General features: G+C 37.5%; 1 protein-coding gene across 2 annotated transcripts in view; it reads left to right on the top strand.

The window, feature by feature from the left end:
- The window catches only part of LOC117323621 (E3 ubiquitin-protein ligase TRIM9-like), a 71,447-nt gene extending 49,536 nt beyond the window's left edge, over window positions 1–21,911 (top strand). For both annotated transcript variants that reach the window (XM_033878938.1, XM_033878939.1), the window contains 3 exons: window positions 5,223–5,361; window positions 11,796–12,020; window positions 19,832–21,911. In XM_033878938.1, the coding sequence (XP_033734829.1) occupies window positions 5,223–5,361; window positions 11,796–12,020; window positions 19,832–20,136 (669 nt within the window). In that variant the 3' untranslated portion in view covers window positions 20,137–21,911. The remainder of the gene's footprint in view (window positions 1–5,222; window positions 5,362–11,795; window positions 12,021–19,831) is intronic.
- The last annotated feature ends 257 nt before the right edge of the window (window positions 21,912–22,168 follow it).

Consider the following 22,168-nt stretch of genomic DNA (forward strand, 5'->3'; position numbering starts at 1 on the left):
TGAAGTGTTGTTTTAGATATTTTTTTTTATTTATTGGCTTTCCATTTGTGTGGCGACTGTTCGTTCTCTGAGCTGCCCTTAAGTACCTTTGACGCCAAGCAAGTGTAAGCAATCTGCATGGCTCTTGGTTGTTGTCAAGGTCACAGTCTTGACATTGAAGATGAATCTCGTTTTTTTTCTTGTTCAGTCTACCCTCTCATTGAGCAAAATGGCGCAGCTAGGCTAAAATTATTCGAATAGCTTTGTAACTTAATTCAATAGTGTAACTTGATATAATTGGCGAAAAGCTCTCCCAAAACAAAGTGAAAGCTGTCCCAATAACAAGATGGTGTTTGTCATTGTCATCATTTAAAACCATCAGACATTCATTTTCACTTCAGTGGCCTCTGTTAACCATGATGGCCCCTTCCTACATTTTGATAAAATCTGTCAGCAGACGGTGCAAAATATGACAAGATTTTGTTGTTAGTTAGACTAATCTACACTCAGCTCCCGTTAATGTCATTGGTTGTATCAGACTACGATGTTCAATTGAATTTCTCTGCGAGAATGCTGCATCAAATTTTCCTAGAAGATTGTCTTGGAGCCCAACCATATTGGCCAAGCTAGCAACATGCTCTGTGTGTGGACATTGTTATCAAATTTGGTCTTGGAACACAAAAACAGGAAATGGCCTTGAGTATGTTCCCAGGCTTGACAATTTAATTAACAGAGTTCCTTCGTTAATTTGGAATTCCTGAGCATTAAATGGTTAGCTGCTGATCGTGAAGTTGTCTTTTTAAATATAGTGGGTTTTTTTTCTTTAATTAATTCAACAAACAAAAAATACACATGTATAACCAGCTTTAGTCTTGCTGTAATACTCTACCATATCATAGAAAATTCAGATCCTGCAAACCTTACTTTTGTAGATTAAGTGCTGGTAAGGATATTTTAGAAATCCTAGATTGGAAAGTGAGCTAATTAAGCTACCTGATATGTTCGAATTCTTCTAACCCAAAAGTATATTTTTTCGCTAGATAGAATTTACACCAAAACCTACATAGAATACATTTCACTTATGAAATCAAAACTTATATACACCATTAGGCCAACAACTATTGAATAGCATTTCTGATATAGTTCATATGTAACATTTATATGGTAGTGCATACTACCAGGGTCAGATCTGGGAATACAGAGGTCTATCTTTGTCTATAAGCTTTTTAAGGGTCTATCTGAGGCTACAGGGGTCTATCAGGGCTTACTTGAGTCATTCTGGGCCTACAGGAGTCGTACATGTATCAGGGCTTACAGGGGTCAATCTTGGCCAACAGAGGTCAACCTTGGCCTACAGAACTGAACTCTATCTGGGCCTACAGGGGTCTATCAGAGCCATAACAGAGGTCTATCTGGGCCTACAGGGGTCTATCAGAGCTATAACAGGTCTATCTGGGCCTACAGGGGTCTATCAGAGCCATAACAGAGGTCTATCTGGGCCTACAGGGGTCTATCAGAGCCACAACAAAGGGCTAGCTGGACCTACAGGGGTCTATCAGAGCCATAACAGAGGTCTATCTGGGCCTATAGGGGTCTATCAGAGCCACAACAAAGGGCTAGCTGGACCTACAGGGGTCTATCAGAGCCATAACCGAGGTCTATCTGGGCCTACAGGGGTCTATCAGAGCTATAACAGGTCTATCTGGGCCTACAGGGGTCTATCAGAGCCATAACAGAGGTCTATCTGGGCCTACAGAGGTCTATCAGAGCCATAACAGAGGTCTATCTGGGCCTACAGGGGTCTATCAGAGCCACAATAAAGGGCTAGCTGGACCTACAGGGATCTATCAGAGCCATAACAGAGGTCTATCTGGGCCTACAGGGGTCTATCAGAACCATAACAGGTCTATCTGGGCCTACAGGGGTCTATCAGAGCCATAACCGAGGTCTATCTGGGCCTACAGGGGTCTATCAGAACCATAACAGAGGTCTATCTGGGCCTACAGGGGTCTATCAGAGCCACAACAAAGGGCTAGCTGGACCTACAGGGATCTATCAGAGCCATAACAGAGGTCTATCTGGGCCTACAGGGGTCTATCAGAGCCATAACAGGTCTATCTGGGCCTACAGGGGTCTATCAGAGCTATAACAGAGGTCTATCTGGGCCTACAGGGATCTATCAGAGCCATAACAGAGGTCTATCTGGGCCTACAGAGGTCTATCAGAACCATAACAGAGGTCTATCTGGGCCTACAGGGGTCTATCAGAGCCATAACAGAGGTCTATCTGGGCCTACAGGGATCTATCAGAGCCATAACAGAGGTCTATCTGGGCCTACAGGGGTCTATCAGAACCATAACAGGTCTATCTGGGCCTACAGGGGTCTATCAGAGCCATAACAGAGGTCTATCTGGGCCTACAGGGGTCTATCAGAGCCATAACAGAGGTCTATCTGGGCCTACAGGGGTCTATCAGAGCCATAACAGAGGTCTATCTGGGCCTACAGGGGTCTATCAGAACCATAACCGAGGTCTATCTGGGCCTACAGGGGTGTATCAGAGCCATAACTGGTCTATCTGGGCCTACAGGGGTCTATCAGAGCCATAACAGAGGTCTATCTGGGCCTACAGGGGTCTATCAGAGCCATAACAGAGGTCTATCTGGGCCTACAGGGGTCTATCAGAGCTATAACAGAGGTCTGTCTGGGCCTGTCTTAATACACCACACCTGCTGAGAGAATTATTTCTGTCTTGGTTTGTCATAATACACTGTCCCTGTTTAGAATTGTGGTCACTTTGACATTGCTAAGCTATAAAACCTGATAGCAATTGTGATCCTTTAATGACCATTGTCTATGCTGTCTAATGATACCAAGCAGGAGCAAGAACATGGTGACCTTTGAGATATTTCAGTTTCCAGTGACATGGGATTCCAAGAAAGCCATGAGTGTCATCCTTTAAGTCTTAGAATTAAGTCTCTTATAGCTGGATCTAAGTCTAAATTAATTGTCACTGAAGTCGTGTCACACTGACCTGACCCTATGTAATTCTTCATTGTATTAACTTGTATTGTCCTCATTACCCAACATACACTTGTGATTCATTCTACTCATGGGGAATACCATTGTGTGATCCTATTGGTCCAACTGGTACAGATCTATAATGGGAAGACCACACTGTATCACTGAGGCTTGTCCTGCTCCATTACATGTTCAGACCAGTCTGACTGATCAGCACCCATAATGGGATACACTTCCCCATGATCAGTGCATACTTCCTCTTGCATGTCTGTTATAATTGAAGATGATACAAATTTAGATATTGGACAAGGAGTGATTTTTTTCCCTGCTCCATTACCTGTTCAGACCAGTCCTGACAGATGTTAGCTAGATTGAAACACTGCTGAGTTGACCACTCCTAATTTCCTGCTTGGTCAAACTGGGGAAGCTCTATAATGGAGTCTGATACAAATGTTGCTTTACACATCAGGACTTCCACTTTATTGTTCTCCTGGCTTTTGTGCTGCCTCTATTTTAAAACATTAGACCACCATCATCAGACAGCAGGCTGTTCAAATCCCCATTCTTCTATGGTCCATTGGCCATCATCTGTCTTCACACAATTCTTGTTAAATTATATCTCAACATAGCAGGGATCTTTCAACAATATGATAAGAAAGTTTCCCATGGCCACTTGTTGTGTCTGTTTAATTTTCAGGCTGATCTGAAAAACAAAATGGCCAACAGGCGACCACCTTCTATGACAGTTAACTTTTGTGACTATTTCTGAGACAGTATTTGAGGGAGCTTTTCCATATATGGTTCTCTTGGTCCATAGTTTCAGTGTTATGATTTTGGGACAGAGAAACAAGTTTTGTACTCATACCTAGTTTAGTCATATATAATATGTTATATATGGACACTGTTCTCATACATATGACCCTGGGTTACAATTGGTACAGTTGTTTATGGCCCTACTCAAAGGCTTGGAACAGCTAAATTACTTTAAGAAGTCTTACATAACTTGATAAAGAAATACCAGGTGCAATTCAAAAACATGATTTTCATTTTATTCCCGATACATCCAAAGCATGTGTATACAATACTTGTATAAAACAAACATTAATAAGCTGAAAGATAATGAAGTATAGCACTTTTAACATTGCCATCATGTTCTTTGTAACGATTGTGAGAGATATTATCTAAAGACATTTTATGTGTATGTAAGAGATATTATATTAAGACCTTTTTATGTGTGTGTAAGAGATATTATATTAAGACATTTTATGTGTATGTAAGAGATATTATATTAAGACATTTTATGCGTCATGTCATCAAAACTCTTCATCAGAATTACTAAGTACTGTATCTTGTTGTTTAAGAAATTACTATATATTTCTGTTTCTCAGTTTATTTTGTTAAGTCTTTTCCATCCCACAAATCGGCTTGCTGTTTAAAACACTTGCCAAACAGTTTGTGCCTGGAGCAAGAAGAAAAATATTGTTTGCCATACAGATGCCATGTGAATTATCAAGGAGGGAGTTGTCCTGGCTATGCATGCATATTTTCAGTTAAAGCTTTTTAGCAGTTTTGTTATGTTATCAATCAAACTTAATTGAAATTCCAGCACTAATATATTCTTAAAACTCAACGTACATGTCCAACATGTAAAATGTTTGCCCTGATTATAAAAATTGTTAATCTGAATTGCAATTTAGATGGCTATTTCAGAATTCCTAGATGTGGAATAGTTAGTTTACAGAACATCTGGTTCTGGAAGTAAATTAGCTCACAGATATCTGATATAGAAGTTAGTTCACCAGGTGTTTGGTTCAGGAAATGGTTCATGTGGAATTCAACTGCTCTTCAAGTAGAACTGGGGCAGTGTAGAGAGGAGGGTGTGAAGAATTCATGAATTAGGCCCGGGTTAATATTCCTTAACTTAGGAAATTCCTTACTGCGGGTAATTTAAATTTTCCATAGAATAGCATTATAGAATTTAAGAGAAAAAATTTTAGTTAATGAACCTTTGCTAAATTCTGTAATGCTTTCCTATGGAAAATTTTAAGTTAAGTTAAGGAATATTGATGAAAACTGGCCTCTGATGAATTCCCAAGCATGAAACGGATATTGTAAATGTTACAACTTCTATTAATACCTGAATAACCCTGGGGTGTTTGAGTTGAAAACGGTATTGGCAAATTAAAACTTTTTGTTCATCAGCATTACAACTTTATGTTTTTAGGTAGTGTATGTTGGAAGAGAGACAATTTGCACTGTCGATGGTCTCCACTTCAACAGTACGTACTTTGCCCGTGTGAAGGCTAGCAACCATGCTGGTGACAGTGACTACAGCGAGCCAATCAGCTTACAGACAGCAGAAGGTATGCTTCATTCTCGTATCAATATCTATCAAAGTAAAAACCTGACCTTTCAACCTTTTTAAAGTATTACTATATCTATCCTCATATAAGCCCCTTCCCTAGTGTAGAAGTTTAGTACCATATTTATCCTCATATAAGCCCCTTCCCTAGTGTAGAAGTTTAGTACCATATTTATCCTCATATAAGCCCCTTCCCTAGTGTAGAAGTTTAGTACCATATTTATCCTCATATAAGCCCCTTCCCTAGTGTAGAAGTTTAGTACCATATTTATCCTCATATAAGCCCCTTCCTAGTGTAGAAGTTTAGTACCATATTTATCCTCATATAAGCCCCTTCCCTAGTGTAGAAGTTTAGTACCATATTTATCCTCATATAAGCCCTTCCCTAGTGTAGAAGTTTAGTACCATATTTATCCTCATATAAGCCCCTTCCCTAGTGTAGAAGTTTAGTACCATATTTATCCTCATATAAGCCCCTTCCCTAGTGTAGAAGTTTAGTACCATATTTATCCTCATTTAAGCCCCTTCCCTAGTGTAGAAGTTTGGTATTAAAGTTTGGGGTGGGCTTATTGGAACAACTTTCAGTTTACTATTTTGAAATTTAAAATTTTGCAAAAATGATGAAAGGGGCTTATTTATGGGCAAGGGCTTATTTGCAGATAAATATGGTACTAATCAGGTAGATGGACAAGCCTTTTCAACTGACCATTATTGACCAAGGCACGGTTTATAGTTGATGATGCTGATCTCATCCTCTCTATTGGCTGGTTTACACCCCTCCTATGTTATGGTTGTGACGGGCTTTGACGTAACTCCTCGCCATGCATTGTTCTCAGAAACAATCAGTGACAGACTTACACCTGTAAACAATTCAGTACAAAAACTCTTACCTTTGGGAAATCGGCTTAATTAGGCAAATTGTCCCATTAATTACCTGATAATTTGATATGTCTGACAGTTTCATCAGTTGTAACACTATAATTAGTATTTCTGTTAATGAATTCACATACTTCTATCTCTATTCAGTTGATTTATTGTTTGGTAAAATAACTTATTTATTTTGTTACATAATACACTTCCATTTTTTGTCCATCATTTATTCATCCCTCTGTCCCGAGTTGAGATGTTCGTGTTTCTGCGGTACCTGGTCCCAGATTCAGCAACATTTCTTAACTTTAGAAAATTCCTTAACTTTACAAGTTTTTATAGGAATGTATTATTGGATTTAAAGAAAAAATCATTTAGTTTGGGACCTTTCCTTAGATTCTGTAATAATAAAGTTAAAGAATTTCCTTAAGTTAAAGATCATGATGAAACTGGAACCTTGTGTTAATGAGTGCTGTGTCTATTTTACTGCGTAACGTCCCATTATACGCTCAGCTTTTACTTCTAATGGTGATGATCATGTCGACAAAGTGACTTCCATATGACACGCCTTAATGTCATTTTCCTGAAATGGTGTGTCATTAAAATCGTAAAATGGATTAAAACAATCAAAATAACTTTCACAAATAACCTTAACTTCACACCCCTTTAGTGATAATAAGTTTCCTTCAGATTCCTGTGACCTTCACACAGACATGGTGATCTGATAGGTGTTAATTTTAGCAAAATTTTAGTGACAAAAGCTGTAATCAGTGTATGAGAAAAGACAGCTTTGATAATTCTATAATGCAATGTAATATTTACCATCAAGTCATAATTAATTGTTTGTATATCAGGCCGGCTGATTACTCAGGAGAACACTTTTACAGGCACTGCCAGTTGTCTAATCCTTTTGTTAATTCAATGAAATTTGTTGAAACCAAATATTAGTCATGATGTAGTATTTTCGCAGTGTATTGTTAGCAGAGTTAACGATGCTTGTTCTTGTCCGTGTTTATAAGAAATTCATCATAAGATTGTGTCACTTTCATGTGCCTTGGATGCATTTCTATGAATAATGAATAAAAACTAAAACCCTCATAACCTTTCAACCTCTGGCATTGATGGATGAAACTGAGTGAATGGAGGAGAGAATCTTACCCAGCATGCATCATAGTTACCCCCAGATGACTTGGTGGCCTACTGGATCAGCCATTGTTCCTGGATAGGTCCTTCCTCATTTCCAGACCTGTCAGAGTGATCCATTACTCACAGCAGGCCAGGATTTTACAGCAATTTACACTTCTGACAAATTGCCGCAAATGTATCATTTATACAGAATAAAAACCTGCAAATGGCACTAAATGTAGTTAAGGATGGTTTCAAATTAATTTCTATACAATTATGTATGGGGGCGTTCATTACATTACATGTCTTCTTCATTTAGTGTTACATTGATAGTTATCTGGTCAGCTGTACAACTAGGGTGACAGTCCTGTACCATTTATACAGCTACATCTGATACTAGGGTGACAGTCCTGTACCATTTATACAGCTACATCTGATACTAGGGTGATAGTCCTGTACCATTTATACATCTACATCTGATACTAGGGTGACAGTCCTGTACCATTCCTACAGCTACATCTGATACTAGGGTGACAGTCCTGTACCATTTATACATCTACATCTGATACTAGGGTGACAGTCCTGTACCATTTATACAGCTACATCTGATACTAGGGTGACAGCCCTGTACCATTTATACAGCTACATCTGATACTACGGTGACAGTCCTGTACCATTTATACAGCTACATCTGATACTAGGGTGACAGTCCTGTACCATTTATACAGCTACATCTGATACTGGGGTGATAGTCCTGTACCATTTATACAGCTACATCTGATACTTGGGTGACAGCCCTGTACCATTTATACAGCTACATCTGATACTAGGGTGACAGTCCTGTACCATTTATACAGCTACATCTGATACTTGGGTGACAGCCCTGTACCATTTATACAGCTACATCTGATACTAGGGTGACAGTCCTGTACCATTTATACATCTGATACTAGGGTGACGGTCCTGTACCATTTATACAGCTACATCTGATACTAGGGTGATAGTCCTGTACCATTTATACATCTGATACTAGGGTGACGGTCCTGTACCATTTATACAGCTACATCTGATACTAGGGTGACAGTCCTGTACCATTTATACAGCTACATCTGATACTTGGGTGACAGCCCTGTACCATTTATACAGCTACATCTGATACTAGGGTGATAGTCCTGTACCATTTATACAGCTACATCTGATACTAGGGTGACGGTCCTGTACCATTTATACAGCTACATCTGATACTAGGGTGACAGCCCTGTACCATTTATACAGCTACATCTGATACTACGGTGACAGTCCTGTACCATTTATACAGCTACATCTGATACTAGGGTGATAGTCCTGTACTATTTATACAGCTACATCTGATACTACGGTGACAGTCCTGTACCATTTATACAGCTACATCTGATACTAGGGTGACAGCCCTGTACCATTTATACAGCTACATCTGATACTACGGTGACAGTCCTGTACCATTTATACAGCTACATCTGATACTAGGGTGATAGTCCTGTACCATTCCTACAGCTACATCTGATACTGGGGGGTGACGGTCCTGTACCATTTATACAGCTACATCTGATACTAGGGTGACGGTCCTGTACCATTTATACATCTGATACTAGGGTGATAGTCCTGTACCATTTATACATCTGATACTAGGGTGACGGTCCTGTACCATTTATACAGCTACATCTGATACTAGGGTGACGGTCCTGTACCATTTATACAGCCACATCTGATACTAGGGTGATAGTCCTGTACCATTTATACAGCCACATCTGATACTGGGGGGTGACGGTCCTTTCAATTGTTCCTGCACTGCTGTATAGTGACATATTGTATAGACTGAACTGCTGTATAGTGACATATTGTATAGACTGAACTGCTGTATAGTGACATATTATATAGACAGAACTGCTTTATAATGACATATTATATAGACTGAACTGCTGTATAATGACATATTGTATAGACTGAACTGCTGTCTAGTGACATATTGTATAGACTGAACTGCTGTATAATGACATATTGTATAGACTGAACTGTTGTATAGTGACATATTGTATAGACAGAACTGCTGTATAATGACATATTGTATAGACTGAACTGCTGTCTAGTGACATATTGTATAGACTGAACTGCTGTATAATGACATATTGTATAGACTGAACTGCTGTATAATGACATATTGTATAGACTGAACTGCTGTATAATGACATATTGTATAGACAGAACTGCTGTCTAGTGACATATTATATAGACTGAATTGCTGTATAGTGACATATCTTACAGACTTTGGTACACCCCCTGATAAAGTTGGCTGAATTGCTGAGCGAGAACTTTAGGTGCAGGGTATTTTTAATGTATATGTTGTCATTTAAATGATCATATGTATTCATTTTCTTGCCAGCTGTAATTTGCAATTTATCATTTCAGTAACATTCCCACGGTAGGGCAGACTGTTTTTTCTCCCGCCTGACAAGATGGGCATCTTGCCACTTTGTCTGGTTGTCATCGCCCCCAAGAAGGGGCTATGACATCATAATTTAGGGGTCAAAAAATAGAAAGGCTGTGATCGTCTATTGAATAGTATACTTGCCCAATTTAATCAGCTGTACAGAGACACCCCCTCCACATTAAACTCCTGCATCCTTGATGAGGTTTAGGGAGGGTCTGCAATATCAGATATCAATTCCTCCAATGTTCCAGGTGAACTCTCTTTTTATTTAGGTTGATGCTAGTCAAGGACAGCTGACTTTAGCACACAGATTTGACGTGGCTGTGTGTTAGTTTGTTATTTGAAAGGGTATGCTACTGTCATTGTTCTGTTTGTGTTGGAAACTAGCATGTAACACAAGACTGTTCCTATCTTTTCAAGTGTAAGGGAATGTATTTGTAAATCAGTTTTATGCCATATTACATTGTATTTGCCCTCACAGTAATAAGTACACTATCTATCCTTACCTGTTCAGTATACACTGTAATGATGGACCCTTGTTCCTCATCCATGTCCAGAAAAGGAACATGGCCTGTTCTGATAAGAATATTATCTTCTACTTAATCACCTAAGAGTGAGGGCCACGGTGGCTGATTGGTTAAGGTGTCCCGACACTTTATCACAAGCCCTCCACCTCTGGGACGCAAGTTCGAAACCCTCGTCGGGCAGATGCCTGGTACTGACTGTAGGTCGGTGTATTTTTTCGGGTACTTCGGCTTTCCTCCACTTCCAAAACCAGGCACGTCCTTAAATGACCCTGGCTGTTAATAGGACGTTAAACAAAATAAACCAAACCAAACCAAACCAAAGAGTGAATAACCAGTATACACTATAGTTCCCCTGTTTATCAAGGTTAGTTTTCCATTGTGCATTCTGCTTATGGGAAATTGAAAAGAGATCAAACTTAATCTGTTGTACCTTTCGTAATGGAACCTGCACGTTATAATTTTCTCTCTTGTCTGCAATTTGGCACTATCTCTCAAGATATGTCTTCATGTGACCTTAGTTGTGGCAAGGACATTTATCAAACAACAAATTTTATGTTTTTAATTTTGGTTTTACAGCTAACACAAGGATAGAGTGTAAAAAAATCAAACAGAAATAATGTATAACAATCTAATTTTATGACAATGTGTGAAATAGACAATACTTTTTGTACCAGGTTAGTTTCTTCCAAGGTGATTATTTTTTCAAAGTTTTATTCCATTCTTGAAAAAAAAAGCATAGAAATAAAAACAAGATACAATGCATACAGTATGAATAGATCGTAAACTGTTTATTTAGGTTTCATAGTAATTCTTCATTTCTCTGTACTCTTCAATAACACAATGGATGAATGAATGTTCCAGATGGATCTCTGACATGTTGTGTAATAATAGCTGTCTGGACATTTTACCTTTAACACTTTTCTGTCTGTAGTCTGATTAAGTCAGACAAATATCACCCTTACAGTACATGTCTGACAGACATGTAAACAATTACAAACATCACGTTCAATAAGTTTATAATATAGGTTTTCCCTGCAGTTATTCCCCTTGGATTCCCAGCTGGGAAATGATAGATACTTACCAATAATTATCTCCGTTGCATTCCTTGCAAGTAAAAGATATATAGATATATGTATGTATTTCCAACAGTTATTCCTCATAATATTATATTCCCAGCAAATATTCCCCTTTGGATTCCAGCAAGTATATGAAAGATGTCTGCCTGGAGTTATTCCCCCTGGATTTCTGGCCCCCTTATCTGCGTTACATACATATTTGTCAGTACTGTTTCAGTTTATCATTCTTATTCTTGTGATTGTATGTAGTAGGCCTGAGAAATTAATCTGCCAAGGTGAATATGGAGGATCTGTTGTCAATCCAGACACTGTTGACATGTTTTAGATAAATATACTTGACACGATTCAACTTGGATGTATCTTTGTTTTGTAGTTGCCTGGTTCCAGTTTGATCCGTCTGCCTCCCATCCAGACATCATCTTCTCAAACGAGAACTTGACTGCCACTTGTAACAGTTTTGACCACCGTGTCATCCTGGGAAGTACAGGATTCTCAAAAGGTGTCCACTATTGGGAGATTGTTATAGATCGCTATGACAACCACACAGATCCAGCTGTCGGCATCGCACGATTTGACATTGACAAAATGATGATGCTTGGTAAGTAAAATATACAGAATCTTAAACAAATGTTTTTTCTTCATTTTATAAAAACATTCCTGTTTACAAAACCTACTTTACATCAATTATCCGGAGAACTAACAAGGAATAAGGTGATAAGAAGCAGATGCTTTTGTACAGGGGTAGATATATGCTGTAATCTTTAAAAGAAAACCATGTCTGGTGCGGATTTTCTTAAATGTATAGGAAACTTTCCTGTAAAAGCCTCAGGTTGACAAAAATCATTGAAAGGTTTAGGTGAACTTAAAAAAGCAACAATTTGATGATCTCATTGGTCCCCGAGGGTCCAATAACAGAGTCTGAGACTTTCGAAATAGATATCTGGGGACAAAGTTAACATGCTAGCACTGCTCACTTCGACCTTCTCTATGAATAATTCATTGTTTCTGTAACACAAGGAGTTAATCAGTTACAGTGGCAATAATAAGCTTTATTACTGTGTAGTTATCATAAATGAAGCTTTTACAGCTGGAATACCTTTTACCAGTAATGGAACCAGCTATATCAATTACAAGTCCGGTAAACTGGCTATATTTGGGGATGTAAGGTTGTGAAATGGGCACTTGTTGAACTCATATCTGCTACACCAGCTTTCTTCATTCATATCCCCAATCTTTTAAAAATGTTCAAGAGTTCCTGTAAAATGGAAATATGCCTACTGTTTTAACTAAGTCAGTGTTAGCATGGATTCATTATCCTCGCACAAACTAACACTTTGTTTTAACAAGGCTCCTTCCAGGCTTTTGAAATCCAATCAAAAGGATTTTCCAAATGAAGTCATCCTTTTGAGAATCACATCTAACTAAGTGAGCGCACCACCTACAGGGGAGAGGAATACTGGTGTCGGAATAATTGCAACACTACATTACTCCAGAGACATGCATTATCAATTACCAATTAGCCATCATATCCTATTGCTGTAACCAGCAAGGATTTAGAAACAATTTCAGCCTCATAGGGTAACATACACTTTAAATTTCAATTTTTGAAGTTTCAATTACGTGAAAGATAATTCAATAAAACTATAAAATATTTAAGCTAATTTGCTTAAATCCAATTTATTTTGACCTGTCAGTTAAACAACTATAACTGTGAACGTTTGAGATTTAGATAAAACTGTAGACTTAAGTGTATGACAATAAGTGGAGATAGATTTGAAGTGCCAGGTTTAACCGTGTTTTAAGGTCTGAGGTCTAATTATCATACATAATAACACAGCTGTATTGAGGTCTAATTATAGTACATAATAACACTGCCGTATCGAGGTCTAATTATAGTACATAATAACACTGCCGTATCGAGGTCTAATTATAGTACATCATGACACTGCCGTGTCGAAGTCTAATTATAGTACATCATAACACTGCCGTATCGAGATCTAATTATAGTACATCATGACACTGCCGTATCAAGATCTAATTATAGTACATAATAACACTGCCATATCGAGGTCTAATTATAGTACATCATGACACTGGCGTATTGAGATCTAATTATAGTACATGTACATCATGACACTGCCGTATCAAGGTCTAATTATAGTACATAATAACACAGCTGTATTGAGGTCTAATTATAGTACATCATGACACTGCCATATCGAGGTCTAATTATAGTACATCATGACACTGACGTATCGAGGTCTAATTATAGTACATCATGACACTGCCGTATCGAGATCTAATTATAGTACATCATGACACTGCCATATCGAGATCTAATTATAGTACATCATAACACTGCCATGTAGAAGTCTAATTATAGTACATCATGACACTGGCTTATCTAGGTCTAATTATAGTACATTATGACACTGCCGTATCAAGGTCTAATTATAGTACATCATGACACTGGCTTATCTAGGTCTAATTATAGTACATCATGACACTGCCATATTGAGGTCTAATTAAAGTACATCATGACACTGCCATGTAGAAGTCTAATTATAGTACATCATGACACTGGCTTATCTAGGTCTAATTATAGTACATCATGACACTGCCGTATCAAAGTCTAATTATAGTACATCATGACACTGGCTTATCTAGGTCTAATTATAGTTCATCATGACACTGCCGTATCGAGGTCTAATTATAGTACATCATGACACTGCCGTATCGAGGTCTAATTATAGTACATCATGACACTGCCGTATCGAGGTCTAATTATAGTACATCATGACACTGCCGTATCGAGGTCTAATTATAGTACATCATGACACTGCCGTATCAAAGTCTAATTATAGTACATCATGACACTGCCGTATCGAGGTCTAATTATAGTACATAATAACACTGCCATATCGAGGTCTAATTATAGTACATCATGACACTGGCGTATTGAGATCTAATTATAGTACATGTACATCATAACACTGCCGTATCAAGGTCTAATTATAGTACATCATAACACTGCCGTATCAAGGTCTAATTATAGTACATAATAACACTGCCATATCGAGGTCTAATTATAGTACATCATGACACTGGCGTATTGAGATCTAATTATAGTACATGTACATCATAACACTGCCGTATCAAGGTCTAATTATAGTACATCATAACACTGCCGTATCAAGGTCTAATTATAGTACATAATAACACTGCCATATCGAGGTCTAATTATAGTACATCATAACACTACCGTATCAAGGTCTAATTATAGTACATAATAACACTGCCATATCGAGGTCTAATTATAGTACATCATGACACTGGCGTATTGAGATCTAATTATAGTACATGTACATCATGACACTGCCGTATCAAGGTCTAATTATAGTACATAATAACACAGCTGTATTGAGGTCTAATTATAGTACATCATGACACTGCCATATCGAGGTCTAATTATAGTACATCATGACACTGCCGTATCGAGGTCTAATTATAGTACATCATGACACTGCCGTATCGAGATCTAATTATAGTACATCATGACACTGCCATATCGAGATCTAATTATAGTACATCATAACACTGCCATGTAGAAGTCTAATTATAGTACATCATGACACTGGCTTATCTAGGTCTAATTATAGTACATTATGACACTGCCGTATCAAGGTCTAATTATAGTACATCATGACACTGGCTTATCTAGGTCTAATTATAGTACATCATGACACTGCCATATTGAGGTCTAATTAAAGTACATCATGACACTGCCATGTAGAAGTCTAATTATAGTACATCATGACACTGGCTTATCTAGGTCTAATTATAGTACATCATGACACTGGCGTATCGAGGTCTAATTATAGTACATCATGACACTGTCGTATCAAGGTCTAATTATAGTACATCATGACACTGCCGTATCAAAGTCTAATTATAGTACATCATGACACTGGCTTATCTAGGTCTAATTATAGTTCATCATGACACTGCCGTATCGAGGTCTAATTATAGTACATCATGACACTGCCGTGTCGAAGTCTAATTATAGTACATCATAACACTGCCATATCGAAGTCTAATTATAGTACATCATGACACTGCCGTATCGAGGTCTAATTATAGTACATCATGACACTGCCGTATCGAGGTCTAATTATAGTACATCATGACACTGTCGTATCAAGGTCTAATTATAGTACATCATGACACTGCCGTATTAAGGTCTAATTATAGTACATCATGACACTGTCGTATTAAGGTCTAATTATAGTATGTACATCATTACACTGCTGTATCGAGGTCTAATTATAGTATCATGTCATCATGACACTGCCGTATCAGAGCTTCAAAGCAAGGACATCTTAGTAAGCTACTTTCTCTTGATTAAAAATGTACCTTTTTTTTGGAATGTGTATATTTGGATTCCTGTGGCTGGTAATCTTGGTGTTACCGCAGATGGAAGGAAAGCTGTCAGGTTCTCCTGTCAGTTGTCATTACTTACCATTATCTTACACTGAATCAGTAAATGTTGATGTTTACAAAAAAATTAAATGTAGATAAATGTGAAAAACTATTCAAATGTTTGTATAGGCCATTAGATAAATGTCAACTGATAGCACATGTCCAAAAACAGCTTCTGGAGATTTTTATCCAAGGAAGTACATGGTGCACAGATCTATCGAATCTTTAGACTGTAACAAGACCAATGAAGACATGCAACTAGCCTGCACTCTTAACCCATACTTTAATGCTGGATCTGGAGTGTAGGGCATTGGTGCTGTTAAATGATCAATTAAGATATAATTGAGTATAGAAGCTGTGTCCTTTATGGCTTGTGATTCCTGAGTGTGTGAAGGTGAAACTTTCTGATAAAAGTGAGAGGAATAGAGCTATCAGAGTGTAGTGTGACTAAGGGGAAGGTGATGTCAAGGTCTGATTTCAGTCTGTCTAAGGGAAGGAGATGTCAAGGTCTGAGTTCAGTCTGTCTCCAGGAAGGAGATGTCAAGGTCCAAGTTCAGTCTGTCTAGAGGAGGAGATGTCAAGGTCTGAGTTCAGTCTGTCTCCAGGAAGGAGATGTCAAGGTCTGATTTCAGTCTGTCTCCAGGAAGGAGGTGTCAAGGTCTGAGTTCAGTCTGTCTAAGGGAAGGAGATGTCAAGGTCTGAGTTCAGTCTGTCTAGGGGAAGGAGATGTCAAGGTCCAAGTTCAGTCTGTCTAGAGGAGGAGATGTCAAGGTCCAAGTTCAGTCTGTCTAGAGGAGGAGATGTCAAGGTCTGAGTTCAGTCTGTCTCCAGGAAGGAGATGTTAAGGTCTGAGTTCAGTCTGTCTAAGAGAAGGAGATGTCAAGGTCTGAGTTCAGTCTGTCTAAGAGAAGGAGATGTCAAGGTCTGAGTTCAGTCTGTCTAAGAGAAGGAGATGTCAAGGTCTGAGTTCAGTCTGTCTAAGAGAAGGATATGTCAAGGTCTGAGTTCAGTCTATCTAGGTGAAGGAGATGTCAAGGTCTGAGTTCAGTCTGTCTAAGGGAAGGAGATGTCAAGGTCTGAGTTCAGTCTGTCTAGGTGAAGGAGATGTCAAGGTCTGAGTTCAGTCTGTCTCCAGGAAGGAGATGTCAAGGTCTGAGTTTAGTCTGTCTAGGTGAAGGAGATGTCAAGGTCTGAGTTCAGTCTGTCTCCAGGAAGGAGATGTCAAGGTCTGAGTTCAGTCTGTCTCCAGGAAGGAGATGTCAAGGTCTGAGTTCAGTCTGTCTAGAGGAGGAGATGTCAAGGTCTGAGTTCAGTCTGTCTAGGGGAAGGAGATGTCAAGGTCTGAGTTCAGTCTGTCTAGAGGAGGAGATGTCAAGGTCTGAGTTCAGTCTGTCTAGGTGAAGGAGATGTCAAAGTCCAAGTTCAGTCTGTCTAGAGGAAAGAGATGTCAAGGTCCAAGTTCAGTCTGTCTAGAGGAGGAGATGTCAAGGTCTGAGTTCAGTCTGTCTAGAGGAAAGAGATGTTAAGGTCTGAGTTCAGTCTGTCTCCAGGAAGGAGATGTCAAGGTCTGAGTTCAGTCTGTCTAGAGGAAAGGGGGAAGTATACTGTCAGAATCCAGTCTTTCTCCGGGAAGGGGATGACAATGAAAGAGTTCAGTCTGTCTCGGGTATGGGGGTAATATACTGTCAGAATTCAGTCTTCAGTCTTTTTCATGGAAGGGGGTAATGCTGTCAGCTCTTTGGGAGAGCTATGGTTACACCATCAGATTGTGATTTGGAGAATCGGTGCAGTATTTAGTGCACATGATCTGTGATGCCTTTGATGTGAGGTGCAGTGTTTAAAACAGGCGACCTTGAGTGGCTTCCTACAACATATCATGACTTGTATACTGGAGTCGGCTTCCAAGTGATATCTTACACAAGCTAGCACGTTATTGGCTGATTCTTGTTTTGACGAAGACCATTAATTACAGCAAATGAAATAATGTAATACTGAAAATACATCAAATTCTAAATTTTATGACTGAGGCGTTTTCCCTTAGATCCATTTTACTGCATATACAATGTTATATGTCATGAAGGCTGATGATTTCAAAAAGTAAAAAATCTAGCTAAAGCCTGGAAAACAAATTTTGGGAGTTTATTGATATTTTTTTCATTCTTAATCTTAAATAATTACGTTTTCTGTGATGATATACTAATTCAGATTTATAAAAATGATTATTTATATTAAGCAGTAATACATTTTATTATATAAATTTTATAAACTGAAGCACATACCTCACTATAAAATGTTAGGGGGATATATAAGTCATTCTTAGAATTCTTCCCTGATCACTGATGGGGACTACATAATGAGATTTTTCATGCCATACATTGCTTCAGACCATTTCTCTGCCAATGATAGCCAACATTTATTAAAACCATATGAAAGCCAAGACTTTATTAAGCTGTATTATAATGTGTGGAAGATGGCAGGGCTGGAACACAGGACCAATGATTCCAGGCTAATTGTTTCTCATGTTATAGTCAGTAACTACTGGGCCTGAAGTATCCCTGTACAGATATTTATATAGGATTCGTTAGGCATTACTTTAGACTGGAGCATCCTGTCTTCATTAGAAGGCTACTTTCAACTTTCCTAACTTTATTTCAAATTCCTGAAATTTATCTGTGAAGATCTGCCGAGAAGTGTATCAGTAACTACTTTTTCAATTGACCATATCGGAGGGCTGTAGAGCCCCAATGTGGAACCACATCTGGTACAGCCAGACTCCTTCTCTCAGCAAATAATTTAATTAAATGGAGTGCCTTTATGCTGGATAATGAAAACTTAAACAACACACAGTGTAATTATAACTGGATTATATGTACCTAAAGGATTAGGCTTAAATACTGTATAATCAATATCATACATAATTCTACGTCACTGCACCAATCCAGAAAACTGCAGGGTTTAAATCAGCCGTACAGGGCCACATGGGGATTTTACTCTTATTCCTGGGCTTTTGTGATATAATCATGCAGTATATAGAATCCTGTTCACTATCTTTAATAGAATTGAATCAGAGTGATATCAGAATATCATGATTGTCACCTTTGATTTGGTATACATTTAGAGTTGGATTATACAGGGAACTTAATGATATCCTCAACCACTTTCCATTTGTAGTATTGTGTTAAAAATGTTTATCTTAAAATAACCCATGTTCATTGTGTTTCTTCAGAATCAAATTTGCATGGTGAATAGATTTAAAATTTGAAAGCATTTTTATAGTCGTCTGCAAATGAAAGCACTATAATTGCATCAGTCAATCTAACAGAATACTGGTGGTTTTTAAAGGAACTTAATGTACCGAATAGAATGATGTGCAAAATTCTACTTATAAAGTCCCCTACAAGTGAAGGGGGTAGGTTTCCTTTCATACTGGGGGTACATATGTACATCCAAAGTACATATAATGCCAATACATAATGTACATCCAAAGTACACATAATGCCAATACATAATGTACATACAATGTACACATAACGCCAAAGTTTGTCAGCAGCTTCATTCCTTGAGGGATTTTGATTAAACTTCACACAATGATAAAGAACCATAATATCTCTTGACAAGTTTGAGTTTCAGGGTTTTTGGGTCAAGGTCACTGTTACTTTTCTTACAGGAAGCCAATAGGGGACATGTATTGCTTTTTCAATACCCAGTATTGTGCTTGTTCAGTCTAGTTTTATTACACCAGAAATAATCCATAAATAGTTGCATTGATTTCATGATTTTTTCAATTACTTACTATGTCATGAGCAAAAAACGTGTCAATTTCATCTTAAAACTAATTTTACCTTCAGATCCTGTATATGAAACATAGTAATTGGTTGTAGAGAACCCAAGGTATGGTACATATATAAAATTTACTGTTTTGTGTTCCAGGGAAGGATGACAAGGGCTGGGGTATGTACATCGATGACAGTCGAAGCTGGTTCATGCACCAGGACAGTCACAGTGACCGAACAGAGGGCGGAATCAAGTGTGGTAGTGTTATTGGGGTCTTACTCGACCTTGACAAACGCATGCTCAGTTACTACGTAGACGAGGAACCTCACGGACCAATTGCCTTTACCAACCTCCTCGGAGTCTTCTTCCCCGCCATCAGCATCAACAGGAATGTGCAGGTGACACTTCGGACCGGCATTGAACCCCCAGTCGAGAGCGACCATGAAGACGATTCCACTTAGGTCATCAAGAATCTCAAAAATCTCCGATCTCCATCAAAAATTCCTGTTCTGAATCATGAATTCTTCTGTTGGCCACATCAAAACCAGTATTTGCCAATGTATCAAAATTAATGAGGTTTAAGACAGTGAAATACATCTATGTATGAACAATGAAATCCTCAGAATTCTGTGAAGGATGATTATATTCAAGTTCTGTGTGTCCAAGAATTCTGCATGAATCCATGTACCGCTGTTCACTACTGGTTTTTTCAGTTCATACAGAAAGACATTGAATTGTCTAAATTTACAACTCTGCCAAAAAGCTGTGCATTAAACAGATGACCAAAAAAATAATGAAGCAGTTTGTGTTTGTGAATTTAATGGCATTTATTGGTTGTCATATTTAGTGCTTTGTTATAAAAAAAAAAGTTCTATGTGTATCATTCAGTTAAGGGGAGGTAACTGCAATAAAGATGGTGTGTTAGTTCTACTGCTGATGGCAGTAGGTTGAGTGTTAGTGTAGCAGTCAACACATTGTATAGATCACAATGTGGGTGGCCATTGTCTTTGCAGTATTAGAAATATTCATCACTATGCAAAGGTTTACATTCAGCATTCATGTACATTATTAACGAAACCAAAATCGTTTCCTTTTTCTAGTCAGTATTTTTTTTTTAAATTTTTTTTTAGTCTTTTTGAAATCCTCATATATAGATCTTGTAACGATTGTTAATTTTATTTGATACCTTGTTTTACTTTACTTGAACATTTTATAACCTACATTATCTTATCAAGTCTATTAATTAACTAATGAGAACATTTGTGTTAATGTTGATGTGTTATACAATCCAATCATGTGTCTATTGTCAAAACAAAAACCAATAATTCACCTTTATGTTTTAAAATAGGATATGATTTGATATCAAGATATTAGAGTTCCAATTTTTGTGAAAAAAAAAATGCTTGGGATTTGTTTCAACTTACCAATACATTCTGCTAAGATATGTTTGTCTTATTTTGTTTTACTGTAAAAATCAAAAATCAATTATACAGTGAAGTTTTATATGAATTTTAACATGGATTCATATAAAATATTTATATTAATACATAAATGTTTAATACAAGCAAGAAAGACATTGTTATATAGTTTTTTGTACATGTTGAATGATAAGGAAAATACCTGCTATAAAAATGGCTTTATCAGTTCTGTGAGAATGGTAGCTTGTAACTGATTCACTCTCTAAGTAAGATAAATTATATTTTTGTAGCTCTTGGCCATATAGAAAATTCATGTGGCTACAAAAATATACTTGCTTTATTTGGTTGGTATTATTAAACTTTTTTTTTCAAATACGACTGGCTTGTGGTACCATATATTTGATAAATGCTTTTTTTTTTTTAAATAAGAAGGAATCTTGTAATGAAATGTTCTATTTTACTGTAATTTTGAAGAAGAAAAAAAAGAGGTTGTGATTGATAAATCAAGATTTTATTTTAATTTCAATATTATCAAGAAATATTTTAATAATAGAGCATTTCTGACTTTAATTTTGTACATATGTGTTTATTTATTTTTTGATCCATAGTTTGGTTTGATGATAATATAATCATGCATTATATGGTAATGTAATCATACATTATAATGCCCATAAGTTCTTCATGTTTTTCACTTCATCATATAATTAATTTGACAACTGCAGTTTGTGGGGAAGTACAAGGGGAGATAACTGCTGTGTGGTAGACAGTCTTGTACATACAACAACCACAAATATTAGATAATAAAACTATAAAACACATGTTATTGTCTGAGCTTGTTTTTTGTTTCTTTACTTTAAGACTACAGTAAACAGTTGTGAAACTTACTGACATCTGACAGCTTTGATAAATCGTTGCTGCATACAACATCACTATCTAATTATATTACTGTTGTAAATATTGAACCGAGTGACATGAAGTTACTCAAAAACTGGACCACAAAGAAAATATCTAACAACATGGCTCTAATAAAAGCTAACTGATGGTAAGATAGTTAATCCTCTCTGGAAATATCAGA

The sequence above is a fragment of the Pecten maximus genome, chromosome 3 (assembly GCF_902652985.1).
Source record: "Pecten maximus chromosome 3, xPecMax1.1, whole genome shotgun sequence".
In the NCBI taxonomy this organism is placed as follows: domain Eukaryota; kingdom Metazoa; phylum Mollusca; class Bivalvia; order Pectinida; family Pectinidae; genus Pecten; species Pecten maximus.